Source organism: Erythrolamprus reginae, chromosome 3 (genome assembly GCF_031021105.1).
Source record: "Erythrolamprus reginae isolate rEryReg1 chromosome 3, rEryReg1.hap1, whole genome shotgun sequence".
Classification (NCBI taxonomy): domain Eukaryota; kingdom Metazoa; phylum Chordata; class Lepidosauria; order Squamata; family Dipsadidae; genus Erythrolamprus; species Erythrolamprus reginae.
In genome coordinates this window covers 187,710,304-187,735,679 of record NC_091952.1, presented here as the reverse complement: position 1 = coordinate 187,735,679, position 25,376 = coordinate 187,710,304, and the positions used below count along the sequence as shown (strand labels likewise).

Genomic DNA, 25,376 nt, shown 5'->3' with positions numbered 1-25,376 from the left:
CATGGTTTTCTGTCTGGTATATTATTCCTTTTCCGGGGAATTAAGTAGGTATTCTTATTGATGGGGAATAATTATTATGCCTGAATAGATGCAAAACAATTATTGACCATGGTTCTGTAGATATTTCCTGCTACTCTGCTATCTTATTTCTTCGCTTTGAATATTTTTTTTCCATTTCAACGGTTTTTTTTATACCAGTCTTACTGAAAGTGTTTTGCTTGTTTGCAATTAATTTTTTGTGCTCATTGAGATTAGAAGAACACAATATCTTTAAGAAAAGAAGAAACGGTATTATGTATACTGTGTAAAGTGAAACAACAAAGTTTGTGCTTAGATCTGTTCCGTATCAGCAGAGACATACAAATTAAAATCATATATTACCATACTTATTTTTTAAGCACAACTTATAAAATTAATTAGTTGCCAACTTTGCTATTCTTTTCTGTGGCCTATTTGAAATCCTAAGTAAAAGATATGTAGAAATATTATGGAGATTAAGGAAATGGATATTAATGTACAATTAATAATAATAATCTAGTCTGAACCACAATCAATATTAATATATTAAATGCATATACCACCAAGTGACTCAGGATATATATTATAGATAGCAAACCAGGGACAAAATGTACCCTGTCTAAATTATGAGAACTTGACTGAAAGACACTCATCTCCATATTTTATTTTCCTCACCTTTACTTTAGCTGCAATACAGCTGGAATATAATTGTGGAAAAATGAAGCTCAAATTATACTTTGCCTGAGACTGTAGAGGTTGTTATTTGAACAGGAAGTAGTTTGAGCCACCATTTTGCCCTGAATTACTAAATCATAATCTTAATGAGAAGTCTACCTCGCTCTTGACAAGAAAGCAAGAATTTATTCATTCAGGCTAATAGTAAACTGACAAATAACTCAAAAGATCAGCTGTTGTCACAATTATGTATGCCTTATTGTAACTTGTTTTTCCTTGTTTTGCAAACCAAGAGTACCCAGCTGAAAACCTTTAGCACTTAAGAACATAAACAGCTGGATTCAGCCTCCTGATCAATTTGTTCAGAAATCTGTTCTCACAACTGCTAACCAGGCTGCACAAGGAAGCCCACAATTCTCCCAGGAGATGGCCTTCAGAAGCTGTCAAATCTAACAGTCCTTGATCCACATGTCTTCCATGAATTGTCCAACTTTCTTGAAGCCAGCCTTGCTGGTAGCCAGGGTCAGTTCTTATACAGATTGTAAAGTTTAATTATGTATTGGAAAGACCATGTTACATGATGACGAGTCTACAAACTTGGCAACATCAAGACTTGCGGACTTCAACTTCCAGACTTTGAGTTTGGAGACCCCTGCTCTATAAAACTATTTCAAGGGGAGGTGGTGTCTGTTTATGTCATTCTTTCAAACCTTCATGCGAGCACATATCTTTTTAAAGTATTGCCTTATAAATCATATAGTATATTCTTTTTTTTAATAAGCTGCCTAGAGTTGTATTGTTCAGTTTGGACAATCATATATATTCTTTAAATATTCACGATGGTTAGATACTGGAAAGTGACAAAGTTGTAAAAGAAGATATTGCATAAGTGCTCTGGGTTTTTTAAAATCTAATTTTAAATGTATCTACCCCAGAATTATATGAATTTCACAGAAGAATATTTTACAATTTGAGAGAGGGTCCAGTGTCATGCTAGATTATGTTTTCTCTCAAACACGATCAATAACTCATTAAATGGATATTAGATTTAGAAAATGTCAAAATGAGCTTCTCAGAAACTCAAGTAGTTGAAACAAAATGTCTGTTTCCTCTTTATTTCACTGTAGTTTAGGTCAATGAGGGAAGTGTTTCTAAACTTGCATGCATATATTGGTCTGTGATTCGATTACATATATATTATCCCTATGCTAGCCTACCTTTTCATATTCTTTTGTTAGCCTGATTAATATGCAGCTAATTTATGTTTTAGGAAAAAGAAAGGAAAATATTACTTGCCTCAGGGAATGATTTAAGATGAATACCATGCATTTATGAACCTAGGAAACACAAATCTCAGGGGAAATTTGATAGTATTCTATAAAATCTCTAAATACGTCTAATCAGCCAGAGGCTTTGTTGCATCAAGATATTATTTGAATGTAAAATCATTGCTTTCCTTCATTATATTCTATGCAGATTTCTTGGCAAGATAGGTTGGACTGAGCTCATTGTCAGTCAATGTTAACTTTTCCCATCTATAAATGTTTTGGGAATTGTTGAGGATCTTGGCAATTTTTTAAAAACATCTTTGCAATAGTTAAAATTGCTAAAAGAAACAAAAAACTTGGAAGTTAACATTTAGGACAGCAGAATATAGGAATCCCTCCCACCCACGCACATTTTTGACAATTGCTATACCAGATTGGATGGTTCCACATTATATCTCTGGTTAGAAAGAATGTGTATCTTGAAATTATACTTACTGGACAAATGTTTTTGATTTAATATTGAGCAGAGTTCTTGAGCTTTAATTATAGAATGATCAATTATAGAGCTACTTCCTTAGCTCTCTGAATTTGAAACACATTTAAAACTTGGTATCAAAATTTGCTTTTCAAATATTGTTAATGTTAATACAAGGGCAAGAAATTACTGCTGCTAATACATATATTTTTCAATAGGAGCACTTCTTCCATGAATCCTATTTAACGGTTTTATCTTAGGACATCATGTTCTATATGCTTGCAATTTCTAGACGTACTCCCTCTGTTTAAATCGCATCTGAAGTTGCAGGTTGCTATGGATAAAAGCAATTTTGATTGTATTGTGCAAGTTCCTTGTTTTGTTTTGCATTTTTGTTTCAACAGCTCTGAAAAGCAAGTAGGTTTTTCTTTCTAATGTTCTGTCTTTGAAACGCTGCTTTCACTCTGTTCCGTGCAAACCACATTTTCTCTGCGCTTCAAGCATCCCAGGCCAGAAATACAATGGATCGCCTAATGGCTTTTCAGGCGTTTAAAGTTATAAACCTGTGCTCAAAAATCATCATACTTTGACCAGATTTGGAGCATAAAGCAAGAATTGTCAAGAATCCCAAAGAGCTTTCATTTGTGTAAAGAGTGGCACTTGATCTCTACAGTCTCTGCCCACGCTTAGGATTAATGCCATGTATTCTTCCTTTAGACAAAGTATGGCTTTTTTTCTGGATCCACAAACAATGGGTTGGAGAATAGAGGCAAGGATGCTTCACTGTTTGGCTGGAACTCGATTCACTGTTCTTTGAACCCAAGCAATCCACTTTCATCATCTTTTAGCAACACTTTCTAAAGTTTAGATGGTCAATTTTCTGTCTAGAACAGTGGTTCTCAATATGGGACCCACGCCCCACACGAGGGCATAATTGATTTTTAATGGGGACAATTGTTTAAGCCAAATTAATGGCCTTTTAGGCATCCTCCACACTTTTTGAACAGTAATTATATGTCACAGGGCAGGGGCCATAAGGATTTTAGAGATGCTTAGGTTAGGCATGGCCAAAGAAAGGTGGGGAACCACTGGTCTAGAAGGTTATTCCATGTCATCCTTGTGGTATATATTGTCTGGTTGGCTTATATCCCCAAACACTAGCTAGTTGGGAATATTTTATGATTTGCTTGCTCACAGATTTTAGGCACCCTTTTATATTTCTTCTGCAAAGAGAAGGAAGACTTGGATCTTACATTTCTGACTATGAAAACCCATCATGGTTCCATCTTTGAATGCCTTTTAAATTAATGTTGCATGGTTGACTAGTCCCTAGACTAAATGTATGGTTTGGTTAAAATTCATAGGAAGAAACCGTAGTCCTACTAATATGGAAAAATTAATGGATTGCAGAAAGAAAATGTTTCATGTACAAAAACGGACCCACAGAGAGGGAGATAAAAAGTGGATGCAAAGATGAATAATGCATCTACTTGAAAAGTACAGACTTTGTTTCAATGTTTTCTAGCTTGTAGCAATACTGTGTAATTATCTGCATAGGATAGAAGACATGTTATTGAATTTATTCATTGAATAATTCATTCACTGTGGTAACTTGCCTGTTTAAGAGCGATGGTATTCAAATGAAGTTGTTGTTGCCACCATATAATGTACTCATCCGAGTTGGTCTGTGTGGATTCAAAGTAATTGCTCCCTAAACACAATCCATTGTATTGCAAATGTAACTTTTTCAGGTAGTGTATTGAGGATGTGCTTGGGTGGAATAATAGACAGGGTTTTTTTTATTTCTTCTTAAAAATGTGTCCCATAGAAAAAAGTACTATTTGTCCTTATTGCATTTAATTTCTGGAACGGGAATATTTTTTAAACAACAACAATAACAATAATCAAGTATGTGAGAATTGCCACCTGAAGTATTAAACCTTCGTATATTGCTTAAGAATAAACTTTCATTAAGCGGTGAGAGAATACTTAAGACTTAGAAACTGCGTGCTGTTTGTTAAATTAACAGTGGGAAGATAAACATTTGATTAGGGTTTTTTTTTTTATCAATCAACATCCAACTTTTAAAAAAAGAATAAATTCATTTTTTCTCCCAAGGGCACTTAGTTATAAGTGGGAAATCAGTGATAAGCAATGAGCTTAAGATTTCAACTGTGTCAGATGCAAGAAATGTCTGCAAATATTCAATGTAGCACCAGTTCTGAATATAGGTAGTCCTTGACTTTCAACCATTTGCTTAGTGACCATAAAAAGTTACAGTGGCACAGCAAAAAAAACCCCTTACATTTGTTGTTCACACTTCTAATAGTTGCAGCATCCTCATGGCCACATGATCAAAATTCAAATGCTTGACGACTCATATTTATGACGGTTGCAATGTCCTGGGCTCACGTGATTTCCTATTGTGATTTTCTGACGATATTAATGGGGAAGCTGGAGTCAGTTTTTAATTGTGTTTCTAACTGAACAACTGCAGAGATTCACTTAGTAACTGTAGCAAAAAAAGGTCTTAAAATGGGGCAAAACTGGTTGAACAACTGTTTTGTTTAGTATAGTAACAAATTTGGACCCAGTGGTGGTTATAAGTCAAGGACTACCTGTACAATGTAAAATGCCTCCTGTATATGTTCCACGAAAAGAAGCATCTTTTCTGACAAAGAAAATGAGAAGAAAACTCTGTTTAATACCACGTATAGTACACTGTGTACTGTATAATCTGCATCCAGACTTAGTTGCGAATGTGATATACTTCAGTTAGCTGCTTTGTAAGTTTGCATGAAGTACCTTTAAAAAATTCCTCCAAATGTCGTATTAAAAGTTGAGTATTTTATTTTATTTTTTCAAGAGTTGTACTCATACACTTTAAAACAATACACTTAAAATGAAACTTCACTATTACGTTGTGGATACACAACAGGACGAGGCTACACATAGAAAAATACACATAGCCAGTAACATTTTGAAAGAAGATGAAATAGAGGGACATATGTATTTGTGTGTAGGTGCATGCTCATGTTTGTTTATTGGTTTTGGTATTTGGTTTTGTTTAGCGTCTGTATTTTTCTACTTTCTCATCTTTCATTGCTGCGTATTAAGACTGTTATTTAAAACCTATGGTAGATGAAGGAGAACTATCAGCCACAGTATCTCTGCATCTCTGTCATTAAGTGTCAAGAAATTCTAATATTATGTGGCTTTTTTTAAGCATAGCTTAAGGTAGATGCCAGCTTGGGCCTAAATGTATTCTACAACATATAAGCTCAAACACAACTTTGTAAGAGTAAAAGAAGGCCGCAAGCAACAAAACAGGTTTTATATATTTAAAATAGTGCAATTCAGAAGAGCATTTTTCTTCATGTAGAGGGGCAAACCCATTCCCACATGCATATATCTTCATATATGATATGTTAATATTTTTTACCTCTAGTTGTTAGTGCTAATGTCCATTATCTGCAGTGACACAGTCTACCTTATTTTGGTTCACTGCTTGTTTAACTCTGCTGCAGTAACAAGACAACTACAACTACTAACTCTGCGTGCAGTTACAATCTGGAACTTCATCACCAAAGGGCTTTCTGGAATTAAAAACATTAGACTTTAAAAAAAAAATCTGCTGCAAAAAAAGTTTATTTTGCAGCCAGCCCACTCTTCATATATCTAAGTCTAGGGGTTTTTTGGGGGGTTCTTTGGGATTATTCCCTATTGCTATCATTGTTATACTAATCTAATTCAAGTTTGATATCTTCATGTCTCTCTCCCAACCACTCTTATTTCCCAATATGTTGGCAGTGTCAAGCAATTGGTTATGCACAAGACATGGTCAAGACATTGTATAATCCTTCTCCATAACCATTGCTTGGACCCATTGAAACATTCACAGCTGCCTTCTCCCACATCACAACATACCTTGTACTCCCAATGTAATATACCTTTCCATGACTGCCTAATCCAGTTAGGAAAAGAAAAACAAAAGGTGTGAGAGAAAAGGGATACAAAATAAGAGCAAATAATAATAAATCAAAGCCAAATCAAAATATTGGATAAACAGCCCTTACAACATTCTGCACATGTTTTTTTTATTATCATCGTTTGTTTACAGCAAGATCTCAAAAAGATTCGTTAATGACCGCATTAATTTAGATGGGATTATATTTTATGTGGTTAAATGTTAGTGAAAAAGAAATCTGAAAAGGAATTAATGTTGCGTGTTCCTGAAAAATTAAAATTTTATATTTCTTGGGGAGCACCTTGAAGGAAAAGAAGGAATAAGGTGGGGGATTTTGTTATTTTTTTCTAAATAATGCTGACCGAAAGCTACCTTGCAAGTTTGGGAGGCTTTTGTTGTTGATTTTTCAACTCCTGGTCAGCATTTGCCAATATAATTTTTGCATATTCCTACTGCATGCATAACTCAACTGACATTAACGAATAGATTGTGTTTTTTAAAAATCTAAGGAATTCAGCAATTTGTTATTAATCCTTGGGGTAGCTATGTTATGAAGCAGAGAATGTAGCCTTTCAGTGACATCTTAAGTGTTTCAGCGCCTAGCAACAGGGGAGCCAGACCTGGACCCAGGCCGGGAACTGGAGCCTCCCTTTGGAAAGAAGAAAGAAGAAAAAAACAGGATTAACATTAATATATGCAGCTGAAATATTTATTTTATTTATTTATTTAATTTATTTATTTATTGGATTTGTATGCCGCCCCTCTCCATAGACTCGGGGCGGATAACAACAGTAATAAAAACAGCATGTGACAATCCAATAATAAAACAACTAAAAACCCTTGTTATAAAAGCAAACATACACACAAACATACCATGCATAACTTGTAATGGCCTAGGGGGAAGGAATATCTCAACTCCCCCATGCCTGGCGGTATAAATGAGTCTTGAGATAGTATACGAAAGACAGGGAGGGTATATACTACAATATACATATTTTGTATATCCAATTTCATTTGGCCTGTGACTCAAAATAGTTCTTCAGCCTTCAAAGCAAGGTTCAAAACTGGTTGAACCTCCCTCAAGACTGGCCCAGTAGAATTAGGATTCAATTCAATAAGGTGGCATCTTTACTGTAATTCAGAAACGACAGCTGTTACAAACCGTGGACAGCCACAGAGAAGACTGAGGATGAAGCAGAGTTTATATTGCTTCAATTTCAAATATAACACATGCTTTCTCTGTTTTCCTCCCATGTAATGGAGTTATTAGCCTTCCATTTTCCAGGCTCACTTGGTAGCGGCCATTCTTTGCATTCCCGTTCTGAGTATTGGCTACCACCAACAGAACAACAGGGATGATATATTCGATAAAGAATGGATAGAGAATAGCAATTAAATTCTTCTGAGATTATTGAAATAAGGTAGGTGAACAAAGCACTTTGCAGCATCTTCAATTTAGTCCATATACTCTGTCATACCTAGAAAAACAGTATTTTCTTTTGGAAAAAAAGGATAAATAGCGTTGACTCTAATGTTTGCCTAGAATGCCAAGTTTTCAACAAACGTTCACAACAGTGAATCAATAGTAATGTACTTTGCAAGAATGGTTCATATTCTCTTTGTATTTGTAATCCTGTTGTACGTTTTGCAAGTTCACAAACTTGGGAAAGAGAAATAAATCTGCACATCTCATTTTTTGACATATTTCCAGCACCAAATCATTTTGTGATTTAGCTTCCTATGCTAGTTAGATATTGTAGAAACAAAACCTTTGTACTTCTTCGCTCCTTCAAAATATGAGGAAAATCAGGTGCAGGTTCCTCTTACTGCCAGTATGGGTGCACTGCGTGTAGCAGCTTTGGGTGTTCTGAGTACATGCGTGTATGTCCCAGCAAGATTTTGCTTCTGCACATGTGCAGAAAGCAAATTCTTGTGAGGGGATACACATGAGAGATTTTGGCTTTTTTGTGTGTGTGCTTCTGTGCATGTGCAGAAGCAAAAAATCACTGAAATCTCTCTTTTGCGCATGTCCCCTCACAAGATTTTGCTTTCACAAGATTTTGCTTTCTGTACATGAACAGAAGCAAAATCTCACTGAGACGTGCATGTAGGACACTCAAAGATGTGCACACAGCTCAACTTTTGCGGTACAGCGTCCTTTACCATTACGGTAGCAACCTACTACTGGGGAAAATCAACATGATTCTCATAAACCCAGAATATTCCGTGAAATCAGTTCATAGTTCATGCTTTGAATACTTGCACCCTCTCTACTACAAGTAGTCCTCGACTCCCAACAGTTCATTTAGTGACTGTTGACAGTTACAGTGGCATTGAAAAAAGTGACATGACTATTTTTCATAGAACCATTGCAGCATCCATGATCAAAATTCAGATTCTTGCCAACTGATTCATATTTATGATGGTTGCAATGCCCAGGGGTCCTGTGATAATCTTTTGTGACTTTATGACAAACAATGGGGAAGCTAGATTCACTTAGAAATTGTGCTACTAACTTACCAACTGCAGTCACGTAACAAATGAGGCAGGAAAGGTTGTAAAATGGATCAAAACTCATTTAACAAATGTCTCATTTGGCAAGAAAAAGAAAAGAAAGAAAGAGAAAAAAAGAAAGAAAGAGAAAGAAAGAAAGAGAGAGAGAAAGAAAGTAAAAGAAAGAAAGAAAAAGAAAGAAAGAAAGAAAGAGAGAGAGAAAGAAAGAAAGTAAAAGAAAGAAAGAAAAAGAAAGAAAGAAAGAAAGAAAGAAAGAAAGAGAGAAAGAAAGAAAAAAATTTGGTTCAACACTTATCAGATTGATTTAAAGGATTGGGTATTAAGGAACCTTGGTAGTTATTTTTTTTCTCTCCAATTTTTAAATACACGCTTCTGCCTATCTTCTGTTGCTGGGTGCATTCCTTAGATTCCTAAAAGTGCATGCTTGCATAATTACTTGTTGATTCAGAAGACACCATACTACCTTATTTCAATAATTCACTGTTCATTTTTAATCTCAAACTACTCAGCCACAACATTATTGCTTAATTTCATAAATGACAGAGCACTGTAATTATACTTAATGGCTTATTAATTATGCTCCATGAATCACTGATTTCTATGTTATTGTAGTCCTATTAAATCTATTACTTGTCATGGAAGCTTTCCTTAAATTTGTTTTGGTTTTAGGAACCAAGGTATTAAAGAAATAGTATATCGGGTGGAATATAATAACGGGGACCATTTCATGCTAAATTACTGTCAAAAATAAATCTGCATTTTTGCCAGTGCTTAGGAAGAAGAAAGAAGGAACTTTTTTTTGGTAAAATAAAATAATAAAATTGTCTATAGATAGATAAAAATTATTAGGAGAAAATGCTTGTAGTATTCAAACATAAATAAACTGTCTAGGGTTAGGCTAATAGCCCAGGCTATTCTGGGCTCACTTTTACTAACTCTAAGGAGAATAGTCGACAATGAAGGCTATGAGTTCTCAAAGAAAACGAGGAAAACTTGGCTTACAAAATTATTAACATTTGTATATTTGTGTGGAGGTGTGTGCAGTTGCTGTAAAACTGGGGAAAAAAGGAAATATTTTAAATGGAAGAAAATAAGAAAATAATAATTCAGTGAAGCAGTTGAAGTGATGTGCTGTAGGCTACGAGGGTATGGATAGGTGTCAACAGGCTCAAGCTCAACCCTGACAAGATGGAGTGGCTCCATCTGTCTATCCATCACTTTGGCAGCGGTGGGGGGACTTTGATCCCCTCAGAGTGGGTCCACAACTTGGGAGTCCTCCTAGATCCACAGTTGAGGTTAGAGCAGCATCTTTCAGCTGTGGCTGGGGGGGACTTTGCATAGGTTCGCCTGGTGCACCAGTTGCACCTCTATTTGGATAGGGAGTTTCTTCTCACAGTCACTCATGCCATCATCACCTTGAGGCTCAATTACTGCAATATACTTGGGGCTACCCTTCAAGAACGTTCGGAGATTCCAACTAGTCAAACTTGCAGCCGCGCGAACTGTGATGGGTGTACCTAGATACACCCATATTAGTCCAGCACTCGGTAAGCTGCACTGGCTTCTGATTGATGTCCAAACGCAATTCAAGGCATTGGTTATTACCTATAAAGCCCTATATGGCTTAGGACCAGATTATTTATGGGACTGTCTTCTGCCTCACATGTCCCAGCGATTGATTATATCGCAAAGAGTAGGCCTTCTCCAGGCTCCATCAGCCAAACAATGCCAGCTGGCGGGACCATGGGGAAGAGCCTTCTCTGTTGCGGCCCCAGTCATCTGGAACAAAAAAAAAGAAAACACACTTATGGCAGTAGGCTAGGGCCATTGAGCGATAGCTTTCCAGGCCAGCAGCATGAATGAATAATGATTGTATGCCGTTTATATTGGGTTTTAACTTTTCTACTTGTTCTTATTTTATGTATTGTGGTATTTTAATGTTGTAATCATTTTATTGTTGTAAGCTGCCCCAAGTCCGCTTGGAGAAGGACAGCCTATAAATTTAAAAATAAATAATAAAATAATAAAATATTTAAAAAAGAAAATGGAATATTTTTACACATACACTTCAAAGTGAACAGTATGTATTTTAGTGGCACGTCATTCCCCAATATCATCATTTTAAAGATCTAATTCCTGGTAATATGAAGCAGGTGTTCCTTTCCCCCTCCTTTTTCCTCTCAGAAAAGTCTCAAAAAATCATAATCTTCAATTTGGACAGATATTTCCAGAATATCCGATTTGTCTAAGTATAAAGGCATAACACCGCCAAAAGCATTGTTGATTTTAAAAAGTTTTTAAAGTTGTTAGAAACTTGTTTTGAACATTCATTTTTTAAAAGTACAGCAAATAATTAGGCCCAAAGTCATCCATCCAACTTTCATGCCTAAGAAACTGGTGTATAGAGTTGTGGTTCAGGTATTGGACTGATATGAAGAAAATTCAAGTCTGAGACTACTTTCATTTTCTCTGCTTCTGAAATAAAATGATTAAAGTATAAATTTTTAAAGCACTTTATTTCACTCAATGCATATTAATTTTGAGTTGAGTGCAAACCTCCACAGTAATTCATGGACCTGACTTTTTCCTATGCAGTGGGATTCCCTTGGATTTTGTAACATATACTATTTATATTGCTCTCTGCTTGGGCAATTCTTTACATTTAGATTTATACTAATAGATATATTTGCCTTAGTTTAGATTTTTTTTTAAATGCTGTAATCAGACATCCAAACTATTTTCCTCTTCCCAATCTTTCAGATAACTACTTAAGACTATTTCCTGGACTGCTTAAATGAATGCAATATAATATTAGCAATAGATAACATAGAGTTTCTTATTCCCGCACAATGTTGATTACTTTTGCTGTTCTTAGAATTATTATCTTTACCAGTTTAAAAAATTTAGACAGTGAGCCCTGGCCATCGTAGCGGTATCCTTTGTGCCCCTTGTGAGCATATTTATGCTCATAGAATTTGCCACTTCCATATCCAGGTCTGTGAGTTTCGCCACCCTACGAAAGAGAAAAGCAAAATCACATATATTCGTAGATTGCCATTAAAATATATTATTATTATTATTATTATTATTATTATTATTATTATTTATTAGATTTGTATGCCACCCCTCTCCGTAGATTCGGGTGCGGCTTACAGCAATATAGAACCATCCTTCAGGAAAATGAGTACAGTGATACCTCGTCTTACAAACGCCTCGTCATACAAACTTTTTGAGATGCAAACCCGGGGTTTAAGATTTTTTTGCCTCTTCTTACAAACTATTTTCACCTTATAAACCCACCGCCGCCACTGGGATGCCCCGCCTCCAAACTTCCGTTGCCAGCGAACCACCCGTTTTTGCGCTGCTGGGATTCCCCTGAGGCTCCCATCCATGGGAAACCCCACCTCTGGACTTCCATGTTTATGTGATGCTGCAGAGGAATCCCAGCAGTGCAAAAACGGGCGCTTCGCTGGCAACGGAAGTGGGGTTTCCCAGCAAGGGGAGCCTCAGTGAAATCGCAGCATTGCAAAAACACAGAGGTCGGGAGGTGGGGTTTCCCATGGAGGGGAGCCTCAGGGGAATCCCAGCAGCGCAAAAACGGACATTTCGGCTGGCAAAAGGGGTGAATTTTGGGCTTGCACGCATTAATCGCTTTTTCATTGATTCCTATGGGAAACATTGTTTCGTCTTACAAACTTTTCACCTTAAGAACCTCATCCCGGAACCAATTAAGTTTGTAAGACAAGGTATCACTGTACTAAATGATCAAAGGCTGAATTGTCTCAAAGAATATGGATTCAGGCCTAATGTCATTTATCCTATGGAAGCCACTGGCTTCTGTGTGAATATTTATAGCTGTGTGTCATAGATAGGAAACAGAATGTTTCCCATGGGGTTAGGAACTAAAGCTTCTATTCTGGCACCTTGGAACATATTTTTACAATCCAACCAATCAGGCGCTTGCAGTGGGGGTGTCCCTCTGACCTTCCTGCCAATCAGCTTAAAGATCTGTTGGGAGAATTGGTGCTAGACTTATGGTTGGGGTCACCGCAACATGAGAGACTGTAGTAAGGGGTTGTGGCCTTAAAAAGGTTGAGAACCACTGATCTATTCTAGAGTCATATTGATTCAACTTCCCCATGAACTGATTTAAAGAAACAAGCCCAAGGCCTAGCAGGGTACAACTAGTTGCCATGTAGCTGGGCAAATTGTGTGAAGCCACAGTATAAGGCAATGATGAGACAGAGAGTACTTTTCCAAAAAAGTACTTCCAAAAAAGTATTTATTTTGCAAATAATTAGTGAGGAAAGAAAATATTTGAACAATTATTGAGAAAAGAGATACCCGGGGAACATTTCTAGCAGAGATAGTGGAAGGTGAATTCAATTCCATTAAAATTGATATTCTATATATAAAATTTATCTTAGCCTAGATTCCCATTGTTTGGAAATTGCCTGAGGTGATAATGATCCATAATTACTTGCATTACAATTACTCATTTTTGTATTCGTTCTACCAAACAGAAGAGGGAAGTTAACTGTACACTATCAGAAGGATATGGGATAGAATAAATGCACCCATCTTTAAAGAGTGAAATCTTTAGAAAACATTATGTTGAATATTATCTAGAAAAACAGAACAACTGGGACATTTGGAGGAAGTACTTACAGATCGCTATTATCCGCTTTTGAAAAGCATTATTAAAAACGAAGAAAGAATTGTTCAGCATAATTGTGTAATTGTATGAAGAGAACAAGTAATTCCAAGAATTTTTCAAACAGTAATCTGCTTTGTAACTAGTTCTTCGAACAAAAACCTCATCTCCAGTATTGGTAATATGCAGTCTTAATGATAAATTTATGAAAATTGCCTCAGCCAACACATCACTATTAAGTCTTTATTTTTTAAGTGTTTCCTATCAAAGTAATGGTCTGACTCAACCTTCCAAGCAGCAACCACATCTGGCAAGTTTCTATGCTTTCCAACTGTTATTAGGAAAAAAAATCAGTAGGATTACTGTGTAGATAATTAAGGCATTTCACTGGGGATATAAAAAGCAGTTGGTATTCACTTTTAAGGGTTTGCAAAAGGGTGAGTTCATAATGGGCATTGCCAACAATCTGTGACCATGTTCAAATGCAATCTTATTGTAAATTACTGGCCTACGAGAGTCCCTTCTGTTTATAACTTTCTTGCACTTCTATATAATCTAAGCTACAGTCTTGTAAATTTGAAATAATTTTCATGAGTACCTTGCAGCCATTTTTACCAATGTACAGAACATTCTACTTGGGTGTAAATTATTGGAACAATATAGTTATCTGCCAATATCATTTTATAGCTGAGCTATCGGATGGAGATAACAATAGCACTTAGATTTACAGTATATGCCACTCCATACTGCTTTACAGCACTTTCTGAGCAGTTTGCTCCCAATAATCTAGACTTTCATTTTACTGAGACTGTTTTAGGCATCTATTGGATAAAGTAACTTGGATCTGGACTCTGGCTATGCAAGTCCTTTGGACTTGTCTGAGGTCCAATTTACTATGACTTCCTAGAGAAAAGCTGTGAAGGATCTAAATGGGGAAGAAGATCTTTGGCTTAGCTCAGTGCTTCTCAATTATTTTCTGTTAAGGCCCCACCCCCACCCCCGTTAGAAAGAAGCAAACATTTCGTGCACCCCTCAACTCTCTGCCAGGGTGATTGTTTGCAATTTTTGGCATGCTTTCACTGAAAAAACTCAAGCAACTTATCAGAGTGATTGGGGTGTAATGTGTTTAATTGACATCTTAATTTATTTGGCTTCATGCCAACATTTTTAGAGACAGTAAACATACCGTCTTTCCTTGTCTCCCATCGTAGTCACAGTGAAGCAAATTGCTACATATACTTCATCATATTTCCTCGTCTTAGCTTTTGAGAGACTTACATTTGTCTCATTATCTCCATCTCTCTCCTCCTTTCTTTTCATCCCTATTAAATATTTTTCCATGGTGTCTCTTAAGGGTTTGTTATCTGCACTTCATATCTCCTGCTCTGTGCTGTCTGCTATTGTTCGGTGCAAAAAAACCCTTCTCCCTGTGGCCAAATAAAAAACATTTCCTGGGATCACATTCCCCCCACCCAGCATTGTTCCGTGCACCCCACTATTTGAGAAGCACTGGCTTAATCCAAGTAAACTTGAGTGGCTGAGAATTTTGGGATCCATCAGGTCTGGAGTTCTTCCATCTTTTACTTGGGGTACAATCTTCCAAATAGGTATATGCTGCACAATTTGAATGTCTGTTTGGAGTCACAGTACCACACTAGCTATAAGTTCCCAAGTGCCTTTTCTAGCTGTAGGACTTTTTGTTGTACAGGGTCCAGTTACTTATAGGCTTGCCCATTTCTGATCAGTTCTGACCATCCTGCAAAGTCCAGCAGGATGGGCATGCTTTGAGGTGCTTTTATGAAATAATGTTATGTAATGGCACCCAAGAAATGTATCTTCTCTGCCATAGTGCTTGACGTTTGGAACAATATACCCTCCTCACAAATCCAAGTATCTCCTACCTTGACAACCTTTCATAAAGTCTTAAAGACATGGTTCCCCCTCCCCAGAGCATTAAACCATAATGTTACTTTCAGTTATTGTGTAGTGTTGTGTTGTTGTGGCTTTCTCTTATTAATTGTTCTATTTATTATTTGCTTAATCTTACATCAGGCATATCAAGTTGCTATTTGTGAGTTGGGATTTAGACATATGAATAGATAGATAATGGATGATAGATGATGTAGATATAGATATATTGAATGTATAGATTTAGACAAATTCATTGTCACATTCTCTCAACACTCTCAAGAAAAAACACTTTAAGATAAAGGTTAAAAAATTATGGATTATGAGCAAGAGGGAGAAATAATCTTTGACCTTGAAATTCCTCTGCCTGATTGTCACTAACAGTACATTTTTATAAGCTTACTACTCTTTCTTTCAGCAAGAAATTGATCTATTTTCACAGACATGTGATGAGCAGAAAGTGACCTTTCTAGTTTCCATAGATATCCCAATTCAACAAAAGGGTCTGAACTGATAGCTCTATCTCCTTTGAAGTCTGGCTAGCATTCTAGCTCTTTCTAGCTCCAGGATAAAGACATGGAGCCAATTAGATTAAAAGATTTGCCCAAGGAAGAAAAAAAACCTAAACTGTATAATTTGTTCTCTACATCAGGAGTCTGCATCCCCCAGTCTGCAGACACAGTACTAGTCCATGGCTCATTGGGAACTAGGCTGCACAATTGATGGACAAGCACATGGAATTTTGTTTGTGCCTGGGTGGATTAGGCAGCGAAGGGCTACCAAAATTTTTACTACCACACTGTGGGCATGGCTTATGCAGGATGCCCTGCATTTTCTTCCAACATCTTTCAGTGCAAATTGGGTACTCTGGGGTGGAGCTTCATTTTCGCTACCCCACTGTGTCCCCCCACCCCTAGGATTAGGTCATGTGCCCGAAACCATCCCCTCTCTCTGCTGCAGCCACTGCTGACCGGTGCAACTGGAAAGGTTGGGGACCACTGTTTTACATCATTGTCATAAACACAATTTGGCTTTCCATACAGTTTCATACTGTTACATATTTTACATATTTTTTTTAAGTATAAAAAATTGCTTGAAGTTTTTCATATATGACAATGTTGTAATTTTAGGGGAAATCCATTAGCATACCATGTTCTTGAATCCATGTGGAACTTTTGCAGTGCACACACACTTTTATTCCCCCTTCTCCGCCCATAGACACACAGAACATTTAGGAAAACTTAAAGGAATGCAATTTGCCATGCAGTGAAGGTGCGCTGTGCTTAGGCAAAAGGAATCTTATTTTAAGCTTGACCCATTTCAGGATAAAAGCAAGCAATAAAACCATGGATATAAAGAAACTGCTTTGGAAGCAGGAATGCATTAGCAAGAGTAAAGCAAACAAGCCAAAGTGAAATAAAAGAATAAACAAATATATACTGGAATTCTGCATCAGCTACAGAAAAGCAAGATAGCAAACAGATGCCCTTTGGGCCTGGGGAAAACAAAATAATTGTGAAGGGAAGCGTGTTTATCACCTACCCAGCTAAATCTGCTGAAGGATAATCCTCTCCCCTGCACATGTAAGAAACAAACAGACATGATAACCACCATGGACTATAAAGACACTGAGGATGCCAACAGCTGGTAGAAAAAGATTATCATTGTCAGTCGTGTGGATTAAAATATCTAAAGTCCAAGATGTTTGGATTGCAATTGTGATGTGGGACTTTAGAGGAGTTTACCACATTACACCTTTCAAATGTGCATCATAAAACCCATTGTCAAATGTGTACATGGATTTTTACCAAACAAAGAACATGGGCCTTTCCTGTCTGTCTGTTTATTGCAGTATAGTTCATGATAAAGCATTTCAAGGGGTTTTCTGAGGACAGTGAACTATGGTCCAATGTTCTGCATGATGAATACTTTTTATCCACCCAGTTTCAATCTCTGATATCAGGTCAAAATGTGAAACACGGTAGTTTGGCTTTCTGTATTCAGAAACTGAAGCCATAGAGAAATTTGAGAAGAAAAATGGAGTGAGTAAACTTTGAGGGTTCTTGCTGTGGAGAAAATAGGAGAAGGAAGAAATAATTGCAATGTTTGCCACTTGGAGTTGTAGATGAAAAAAAACAACACCAACCAAAAACCACCAAGCCACAGAATGAAAATAATTTCATCCCATCCTCTGGAGGGAGCCAGCACAGCCTTAGTGCTTAAGATGGTTTTTAATATCAATTTATATGGACTCCTTTGCTTGGCCAACAGTTCTTGGTGGCACCTGTCTGCTGTTTTGTAAATCAGCCTAAAGCCTTTCTTATTTATAATTTAATAATTGGGTAAAAGGGGCAGCCCGGCATGTATGAATCAGATCTGGCTGGTATCAAGGGCGAAGGGGAAGCCCACTCCAAATTGTGGCCAAGCCAGGTTTGGATGTGGCATCAACCACGATTCCAGGACATACTGAGCCAAGGTGGCACAGTGGGTAGAGTGCAGTACTGCAGGCCAATTAAGCTGACTGCTAGTTCTGCAGGTCAGCAGTTCAAATGTCATCACTGGTTCAAGGTTGATTCAGCCTTCCATCCTTCCAAAGTGGCTAAAATGAGGACCCGGATTGTGGGGGCAATATGCTGACTCTATTAAAAAGTGCTGTTGCTAATATGTTGTAAACTGCCCTGAGTCTAAGGAGAAGGGCAGCATAAAAAATTGAATGAATGAATTAACTTTATAATCCATGTGATTCTTGTGGTTTTCAGTGGCTTTGTCTTGTTTGTGGGCATGAAGGATCAGATAGGATTGCTACAACACCACAGATTGTGAACAAGTGCAGGCAATAGTTTTTTAAAGCAACCAAATACCGCGGTAAATGCATCATTTAGATTCTATTTGGCTAGGAAGTTTATTGAAGTATTTTTTCAATAAGGAAATCTTTTCTTTCTTTACTTCACCACAAGTTGTGTAAGTTAATATAATATAAAATATTCACAGCAAGCACTTACTTTTGCCTGAAGAGGAGGAGTTGTTCTGGGTGACACCTGAAAATCAATTTTTAAAAATTAAAATTTGCAAATATATACTGTATATTTGAAATCACATTGGGTTTGTGTGTGGGGGGGGAGATTTTTAAGCATTTTGTTGGACATCCCCTTTCTCTTTCTTGAAAGTTATAAATGACCAATAGATGGCAGCAAAGGGAAACATTTTCTTCTCATTGCTGCTATCTAGGGGGTAACTAAGTTCCTGCACCCATACCTGGTACTCACCTGCCTTTCCATATTCTTCCCAGCATAATCAGCTAATTAATACAATGATATATTTAGATATGACTGAAACTGGTAACAAAAGGTTGCCCTGATTTTCCCCCCATCTAAAGTGTTCATATTTCTGTAAGTATTAGGGCTTATTAAATGTTAGATTAATTTTTTTTCTTCATAGTACAGGTTCTTGAAATCTGAATTGGCTATTACTATATGTCCCTTTCTCAACCTTAGCCAGTTGAAGTCCATGTATCTTCAACTGGCTAAGATTGCAAAACATTGTTATATGCAAATAATACCAGTATCCAGGAAGATGCTTACAAATTAAGAAGTCTTCTTAGATAGCAGGCATTCACTGGCAGGCCATGTTGATAAGACATCACTCAATTTAGCTGCACATATCATTGTTGCTTGCCCTTTATCCCTAAGTAATCCTTCCACAAAGAGCTGCAGGGAATAATGCTATCTTATCCTACATCTTGTTTAATATAACATAACTTTGTCTTCCTATTTAACATGCTCAGCCTACATGTTGTTTATTGGAGAGTTTTCCATCTTTAAAAATTTGGAGGTCTCTCTGCAAACATTTCTTAAGCTTGTTGTTATCTCATTGTCTGTGTGCCTGTAGGGACATGCATACAAATACATCTACTCGTATGTGCTATTGGCTAGTTATAATGCAGACTAAAGCTTAGGGATTGATAAAGATTGGTGATCAATACCAATATTAGATGTGTTTTAACTGATATATTCTTTTAAACTTTCCATCAAAGCTATTTGAATGGAATCTCATGGCCCTTGCATTTTTAAAGGAAACCACTAAAATCTGCTCAAGTTCATTACAGGGATACCAACATTAGAAGGATTATCTACGGCACAGTGCTGTTCTCTTCAAAACACTTTTGAAGTTTCAAAGCCACGACTCTTGCAACCGATTCTGTTAAATAGGTGATTCTTCTCAGACAGACCCTGCCATTAAAATCAGCTTTATAATGCCAAGTGAGAAATTGGATGTGAGACTTAGCTACCAAGTAGTAATTCACATTCAATTATTTTCTTCATGTTCTTCATCTCAGCAGTAGCTAATAAACCTGGGCTTTTGAATCCTGATATTACATACTTCGCTTTGAAGCAAATAGAAAAACTGGAGAGAAAAGCACCGAAGACACGTATTGCTTTCACCACTCATCCTGTATTCATTGTAAATTCACCTCTAAGATATCAGAGGTGATTGCACAATCTCAGATTCGTTCATCTTTAGGAGTTTAAATGTCTGGCATGCATAAGTGTACCAGTGTGCCTTCCGTCCCCTGTCCAATGGTCTCTCCTCTCATTTATCTTTTCTTCCTTTCAAATATGTTCACCTATACTTTTATATCTTTTCTTCTATTCTTTTCTTTACTTATATTATTACATATCTTTCTCTTCAATGTGTATTATGTATTGGACAAAATAAATAAATACATTTTTCAGAAGTTCAGGTTGGAAATTTATTTCGACTAACAGCAGCAGCTGTTCAGGCTCACTTCTATCTATATGCCTGTAGGGCTGGGTTTATACAGATGAATATTAGAGATTTAGAAATCTCTATGCAATTAAAAAAAACAGAAATAGTCAAAGTTTATTATTCCAGTTTAGTGGCCAGAATTCTCTCCTCAGATGAACAATAATATCCAAGAGATGACTCTATAACCACAGAGGTAGCCTAGGTATTATTTTCAAATCAATCTGATATAGACGGAAAATAAATTGCAAATAGAATAATTGAAACCCTGGGCAGTTCATAACCTAATCCTATAAATGATGATTAAGTACCAAAAAGTTTGCATAAGATTGCTAGTTCAAGTTTATTGATTATCTGAAAGAACTCCCACATTTATATATAGGTTAAATCCACAGACAGGCGCACAAGTGCACCCACATGTATTTATACATCCTACCCAAAGTGGTTATTTATTTCACTGCAGTAGATGGTTTCCTATGTTCTTTTGAATTTGTAGGACTGATTCTCCTATTCAATAGAAGAGAGATGGGTTTATGGATAAGTAGCAATAGTACTTAGAGTTATATACTGCTTCATCATGCTCCACAGCACTCTCTAAGTGTTTACAGAGTCAACAAATTGCCCTCAACAATCTGAGTCCACATTTTACTGACCTCAGAAGGATGGAAGGTTGAATCAACCTTGAGTCGGTCAGGATCGAACTCCTGGCTATGGGACTGCATAGTTAACTTGCAGTACCACATTCTAACCACTGTGCCACCACATCTCTTGGAAATAAAACATTTCCATACCCATTGAGAGCTGTGGATCAGAACAATGCCTTTGCAATTCTTCTCTACCAAAACTACTTGGAACCTGGCAGTTCTTGTTTCCTCAATACATGAAAGTAGAAATGACTTAGAAGAAAGTAAAACTTACAATGTTCCTGAAGAAGTGGACTACGGGGTTTTCATCCACATAGCGTCCATGGTAAGATCTTGGATGAGGCAGAGAACTTACGTGGCTAACTCTGGAGGCATGGTGATAGTCCTGAAACACAGGATAGGTCATACCTGTAGATCAGCATGTATTCTGAAAGTAATTAATGTTCCCCTCTTGAAATCAAATGAAGAAAACAACGCTCTCTACGTGGGGCTACCTTTGAAAAGTGTTCGGAAACTTCAGATCGTACAGAATGCAGCTGTGAGAGCAATCATGGGCTTTCCCAAATATGCCCATGTTACACCAACACTCCGCAGTCTGCATTGGTTGCCGATCAGTTTCCGGTCACAATTCAAAGTGTTGGTTATGACCTATAAAGCCCTTCATGGCACTGGACCAGATTACCTCAGGGACCGCCTTCTGCTGCACGAATCCCAGCGACCAGTTAGGTCCCACAGAGTGGGTCTTCTCCAGGTCCCGTCAACCAAACAATGTCGCTTGGCGGGACCCAGGGGAAGAGCCTTCTCTGTGGCGGCCCCAGCCCTCTGGAACCAACTCCCCCAAGAGATTAGAATTGCCCCCACCCTCCTTGCCTTTCGTAAGCTACTTAAAACCCACCTCTGCCGTCAGGCATGGGGGAATTGAGATCCTCTTTCCCCGTAGGCTTTTACAATTCTATGCATGGTATGTATGTATGTATGTATGTATGTATGTATGTATGTATGTATGTATGTATGTATGTTTGGTTTTTATATTAATGGGTTTTTAACTGTTTTTAGTATTGGATTATTGTTATATACTGTTTTATTACTGTTGTTAGCCGCCCCGAGTCTGCGGAGAGGGGTGGCATACAAATCCAATAAATAAATAAATAAATTTAATTATCACAGAGTTGCATTTGATTTGATGAAAACATAACCTTAAAAAAAACAACAACAACAACTGACAGTTGGAGATATATTTCCAATGACTATTGCATTTATATCAAGGGAGATGCTGTCAGGAGAATTCTGGGAGTTGAAGTCTACAAATCTTTAATTTGCCACGGTTGGACAACCCTGATTTAGATGCTATTGCTAAGATGCCTTAATTGATTTATCTCTTAAAGATCATTTCTTCTCAAAACTAATTCATTATGCTTAAATTCCATGGAGAGGAAAGAACTCATTTGCAAAAGAATAACTTTTCCGGTTTACAAGCAAATACTTTTTTTTTTAACTTCTTCAAAAATCTCTCTTGGAGTTCTAGCAACTTGAGATTGTTTGTATGCAGATCAAGTATAGTAAATTGTTATTACCATATTTTTCAGAGTGTAAGATGCACCAGAGTATAAGACACACATTAGTTTTGTGGGAGGAAAATAGGGGAAAAATAACCTGCCCACCAGGTATTCATCTGGCTAGTTTTTAGTCTGGTCAGCTTCAGCACATTGGTTTTCTGGTTTTGAGCCCACAAGCTTGATTTTGATTCCCTGGTTGGGGTTAAAAAAACAGTTTCTAAAACACTTCACTTCTCTCTCTTCTTCAGAGAGAGAAACAATGAGAAAATCAGGCAAAGGAACGATCCCTTCGTTAGCAAAGCATAGAAGATCGCTTCAATCAATAGCACCTCATTAGGGCTGAAAAAAAGTGGAAAATTGCTTGATAGCAATGCCCGGAAGATTGCTCCGCTGTTAGCACCTCACTAGGGTTGAACAAAGGCTCATCTGATTGTTGGAGGGAGAGGTAATGAAAGAAGCAGGCAAAGGGAAGATCGCTTAGATAGCAAAGCATGGAAGATCATGTTAACACCTCGTTAGGGCTAATAAAAGCTTAGTAAAAGCTACATTCAGAGTATAGGATGCACCCAAATTTTCAGCCTCTTTTAGAGGGTGAAAGGTACATCTTATATTCCGGTAATTTGCAATGCAAAGTTTTCTCCATGCATCTATTTATTGTTGAATCATAGGGAGGTGCAAGGATGTGAAACATAGCTTCTAGAACTCCTTTAGCAAAATGGCTGTAGGAGGTCTCTATAGTTTTAAATTTTATTTATTTATTAAATTTGTTTGCTGCCCATCTCACCTCGGGGAGACTCTGGGAGGCTAACAATATTAACTCTGGAAGGCTTACAATGTTAATAGGTAACTAATGCCTAAGTTGCATTAATATGTATCTAACTTTATCTAAGGATTAATCAACGTATTCACGTTGAGTACACATTTATGCCTCTATGGGTATCTACGTATGTTTCTGCTTTCCCTTCATGTTGCATTTGCATGCTTGTGTGTATGGGTACACCAGGAACTTGCATAAGTTTCAATCTAAACCAGGCATGTGCAACTTTAAAACCTGTAGAGGTTCCGGAACTTCGGGAGTTGAAGTCCAAATCTAATTGTCAAGGCTAGACATGCCTGCTCTAAGCCACGTAAAACATAATAGAGCAAGGCAGAAGAAATTTAAGTTTCTACCCAACCTGTTTTCCCATCAGGATATATTGGCATTTTTTTTCCTGGATCTTTTTTCTTCACAACACAAGATTGGATTTAGGCCAGTTTAAAGGTTGAGGTTTCTTTTGCTAGCTTCTGCTGCCACACCAAATTTGTTTTCAGTCTGTTCTGTTTCCAGAGAATTATCCTGCTGAGAGACAGGCAGAACCATGAGCCTCTTAACCCAATTAACCTTTCCAACCCTCTGTTGAGTAGAAAAGGATATTAAAAAAAGAGAGGTTAGATGAGGCTAGCCAAATGGCTTATTTTCCCCTGGCCTTCTAAATTCCAGGATAGCTACAGAAAGCCATTTAGGAGTTGGTCACCTCTTTAAACTCAACACAGAAAGTGTGTAAACCTATGAAGAATAAGTCAACAGCAGCACTTAATTGTAGGCATTATTGAACAACATTTAAAATGTGACTGGATGCTTTATATGCTTGTAAGAACTGATGGCTCATCTCCATTGAAATTTTTAGAAGCAATGCTAAATTAACATGATCCAGAAGAAAAGGGAAGAGATTAGCAAGTCATTATATTTTATTAAAAGCAAACATTACTCTAAACCTGATTGCGAAGGCATCATTTTTAGGCTTCGGTGTTTAAAATATGCATGGCAAAAATGTAAAGTATGAAATTATAAGAAAAAAACTGTTTTTAAACAAGTCATAATGAACGTTCTTCCTATTTGACAGGCCTGGGGATGAAATTTAGCACACACGTAAATATACACATACACATACTCATACATTATACACATACTGTACATACTCATACATACAGGTGGCCCTCTGCTTATAGCAATAGAAATAGCATTTAAATGTATATATTGCTTCACAATTCTTTACAGCCCTCTCTAAATGGTTTACAGGGTCTGCATATTGCCCCTCTTCAACAATCTGGGTCCCCATTTACTGACCTTGGAAGGATGGAAGGCTGAGTCAACCTTGAGCCTTTTTAGATTAGAATGGCCAAATTGCAGGCAGCCGACAGTAAGCAGAAGTAGCCTGCAGTACTGCATTCTAACCACTGAGCCACAGAAGCTCATGCTTATGCTTTAAGATCCAAAAAAGGGATACAATCAATTCTTATCTTTATTGTGTTAAGTTTGGCAATAGGAACAGAAATCTCCCAGAGGCATGTCTCTCTAATTCTGAGTCTGGGTGGCACAGTGGTTAGAGTGCAGTACTGCAAGCTACATCTGCTGATCACCAGCTACCAGCAGTTTGGCAGATTGAATCTCAATAGGCTCAAGGTTGACTCAGCCTTCCATCATTCCAAGGTCGGTAAAATGACCCAGATTGTTGAGGACAATATGCTTACTCTCTGTAAACCACTTAGAAAGGGCTGTAAAGCACTGTGAAGTAGTATATTCAAAGTGTTGGTTATGACCTATAAAGCCCTTCATGGCATAGGACCAGATTTATCTCCGAGACCGCCTTCTGCCGCATGAATCCCAGAGACTGGTGAGGTCCCACAGAGTTGGCCTCCTTAGGGTCCCATCAACCAAACAATGTCGGCTGGCGGGACCTAGGGGAAGAGCCTTCTCTGTGGGAGCCCCGACCCTCTGGAGTCAGCTCCCCCCAGAGATTCACACTTCCCCCACCCTCCTTGCCTTCTGAAAGAGCTTAAAAACTTATCTTTGATGCCAGACTTGGGACTTTTAAATCTTTACCCGATCAATGAATGTTTTAAGTATGAGTGTTGAATGATTGGTTTGATAGGATTTACTTTCTTTTAAATTG

General features: G+C 37.3%; 1 protein-coding gene across 2 annotated transcripts in view; it reads right to left on the bottom strand.

Annotated features, from left to right (window-relative positions):
- Positions 1–5,268: 5,268 nt before the first annotated feature.
- MBP (myelin basic protein) overlaps positions 5,269–25,376 on the bottom strand; it is a 186,943-nt gene continuing 166,835 nt past the window's right edge. For both annotated transcript variants that reach the window (XM_070747435.1, XM_070747434.1), the window contains exons 5-9: positions 21,162–21,272; positions 18,482–18,517; positions 17,022–17,054; positions 11,808–11,930; positions 5,269–7,052 (exon numbers count right to left, since the gene is read on the bottom strand). In XM_070747435.1, coding sequence (XP_070603536.1) covers positions 6,996–7,052; positions 11,808–11,930; positions 17,022–17,054; positions 18,482–18,517; positions 21,162–21,272 — 360 coding nt within the window. In that variant the 3' untranslated portion in view covers positions 5,269–6,995. The remainder of the gene's footprint in view (positions 7,053–11,807; positions 11,931–17,021; positions 17,055–18,481; positions 18,518–21,161; positions 21,273–25,376) is intronic.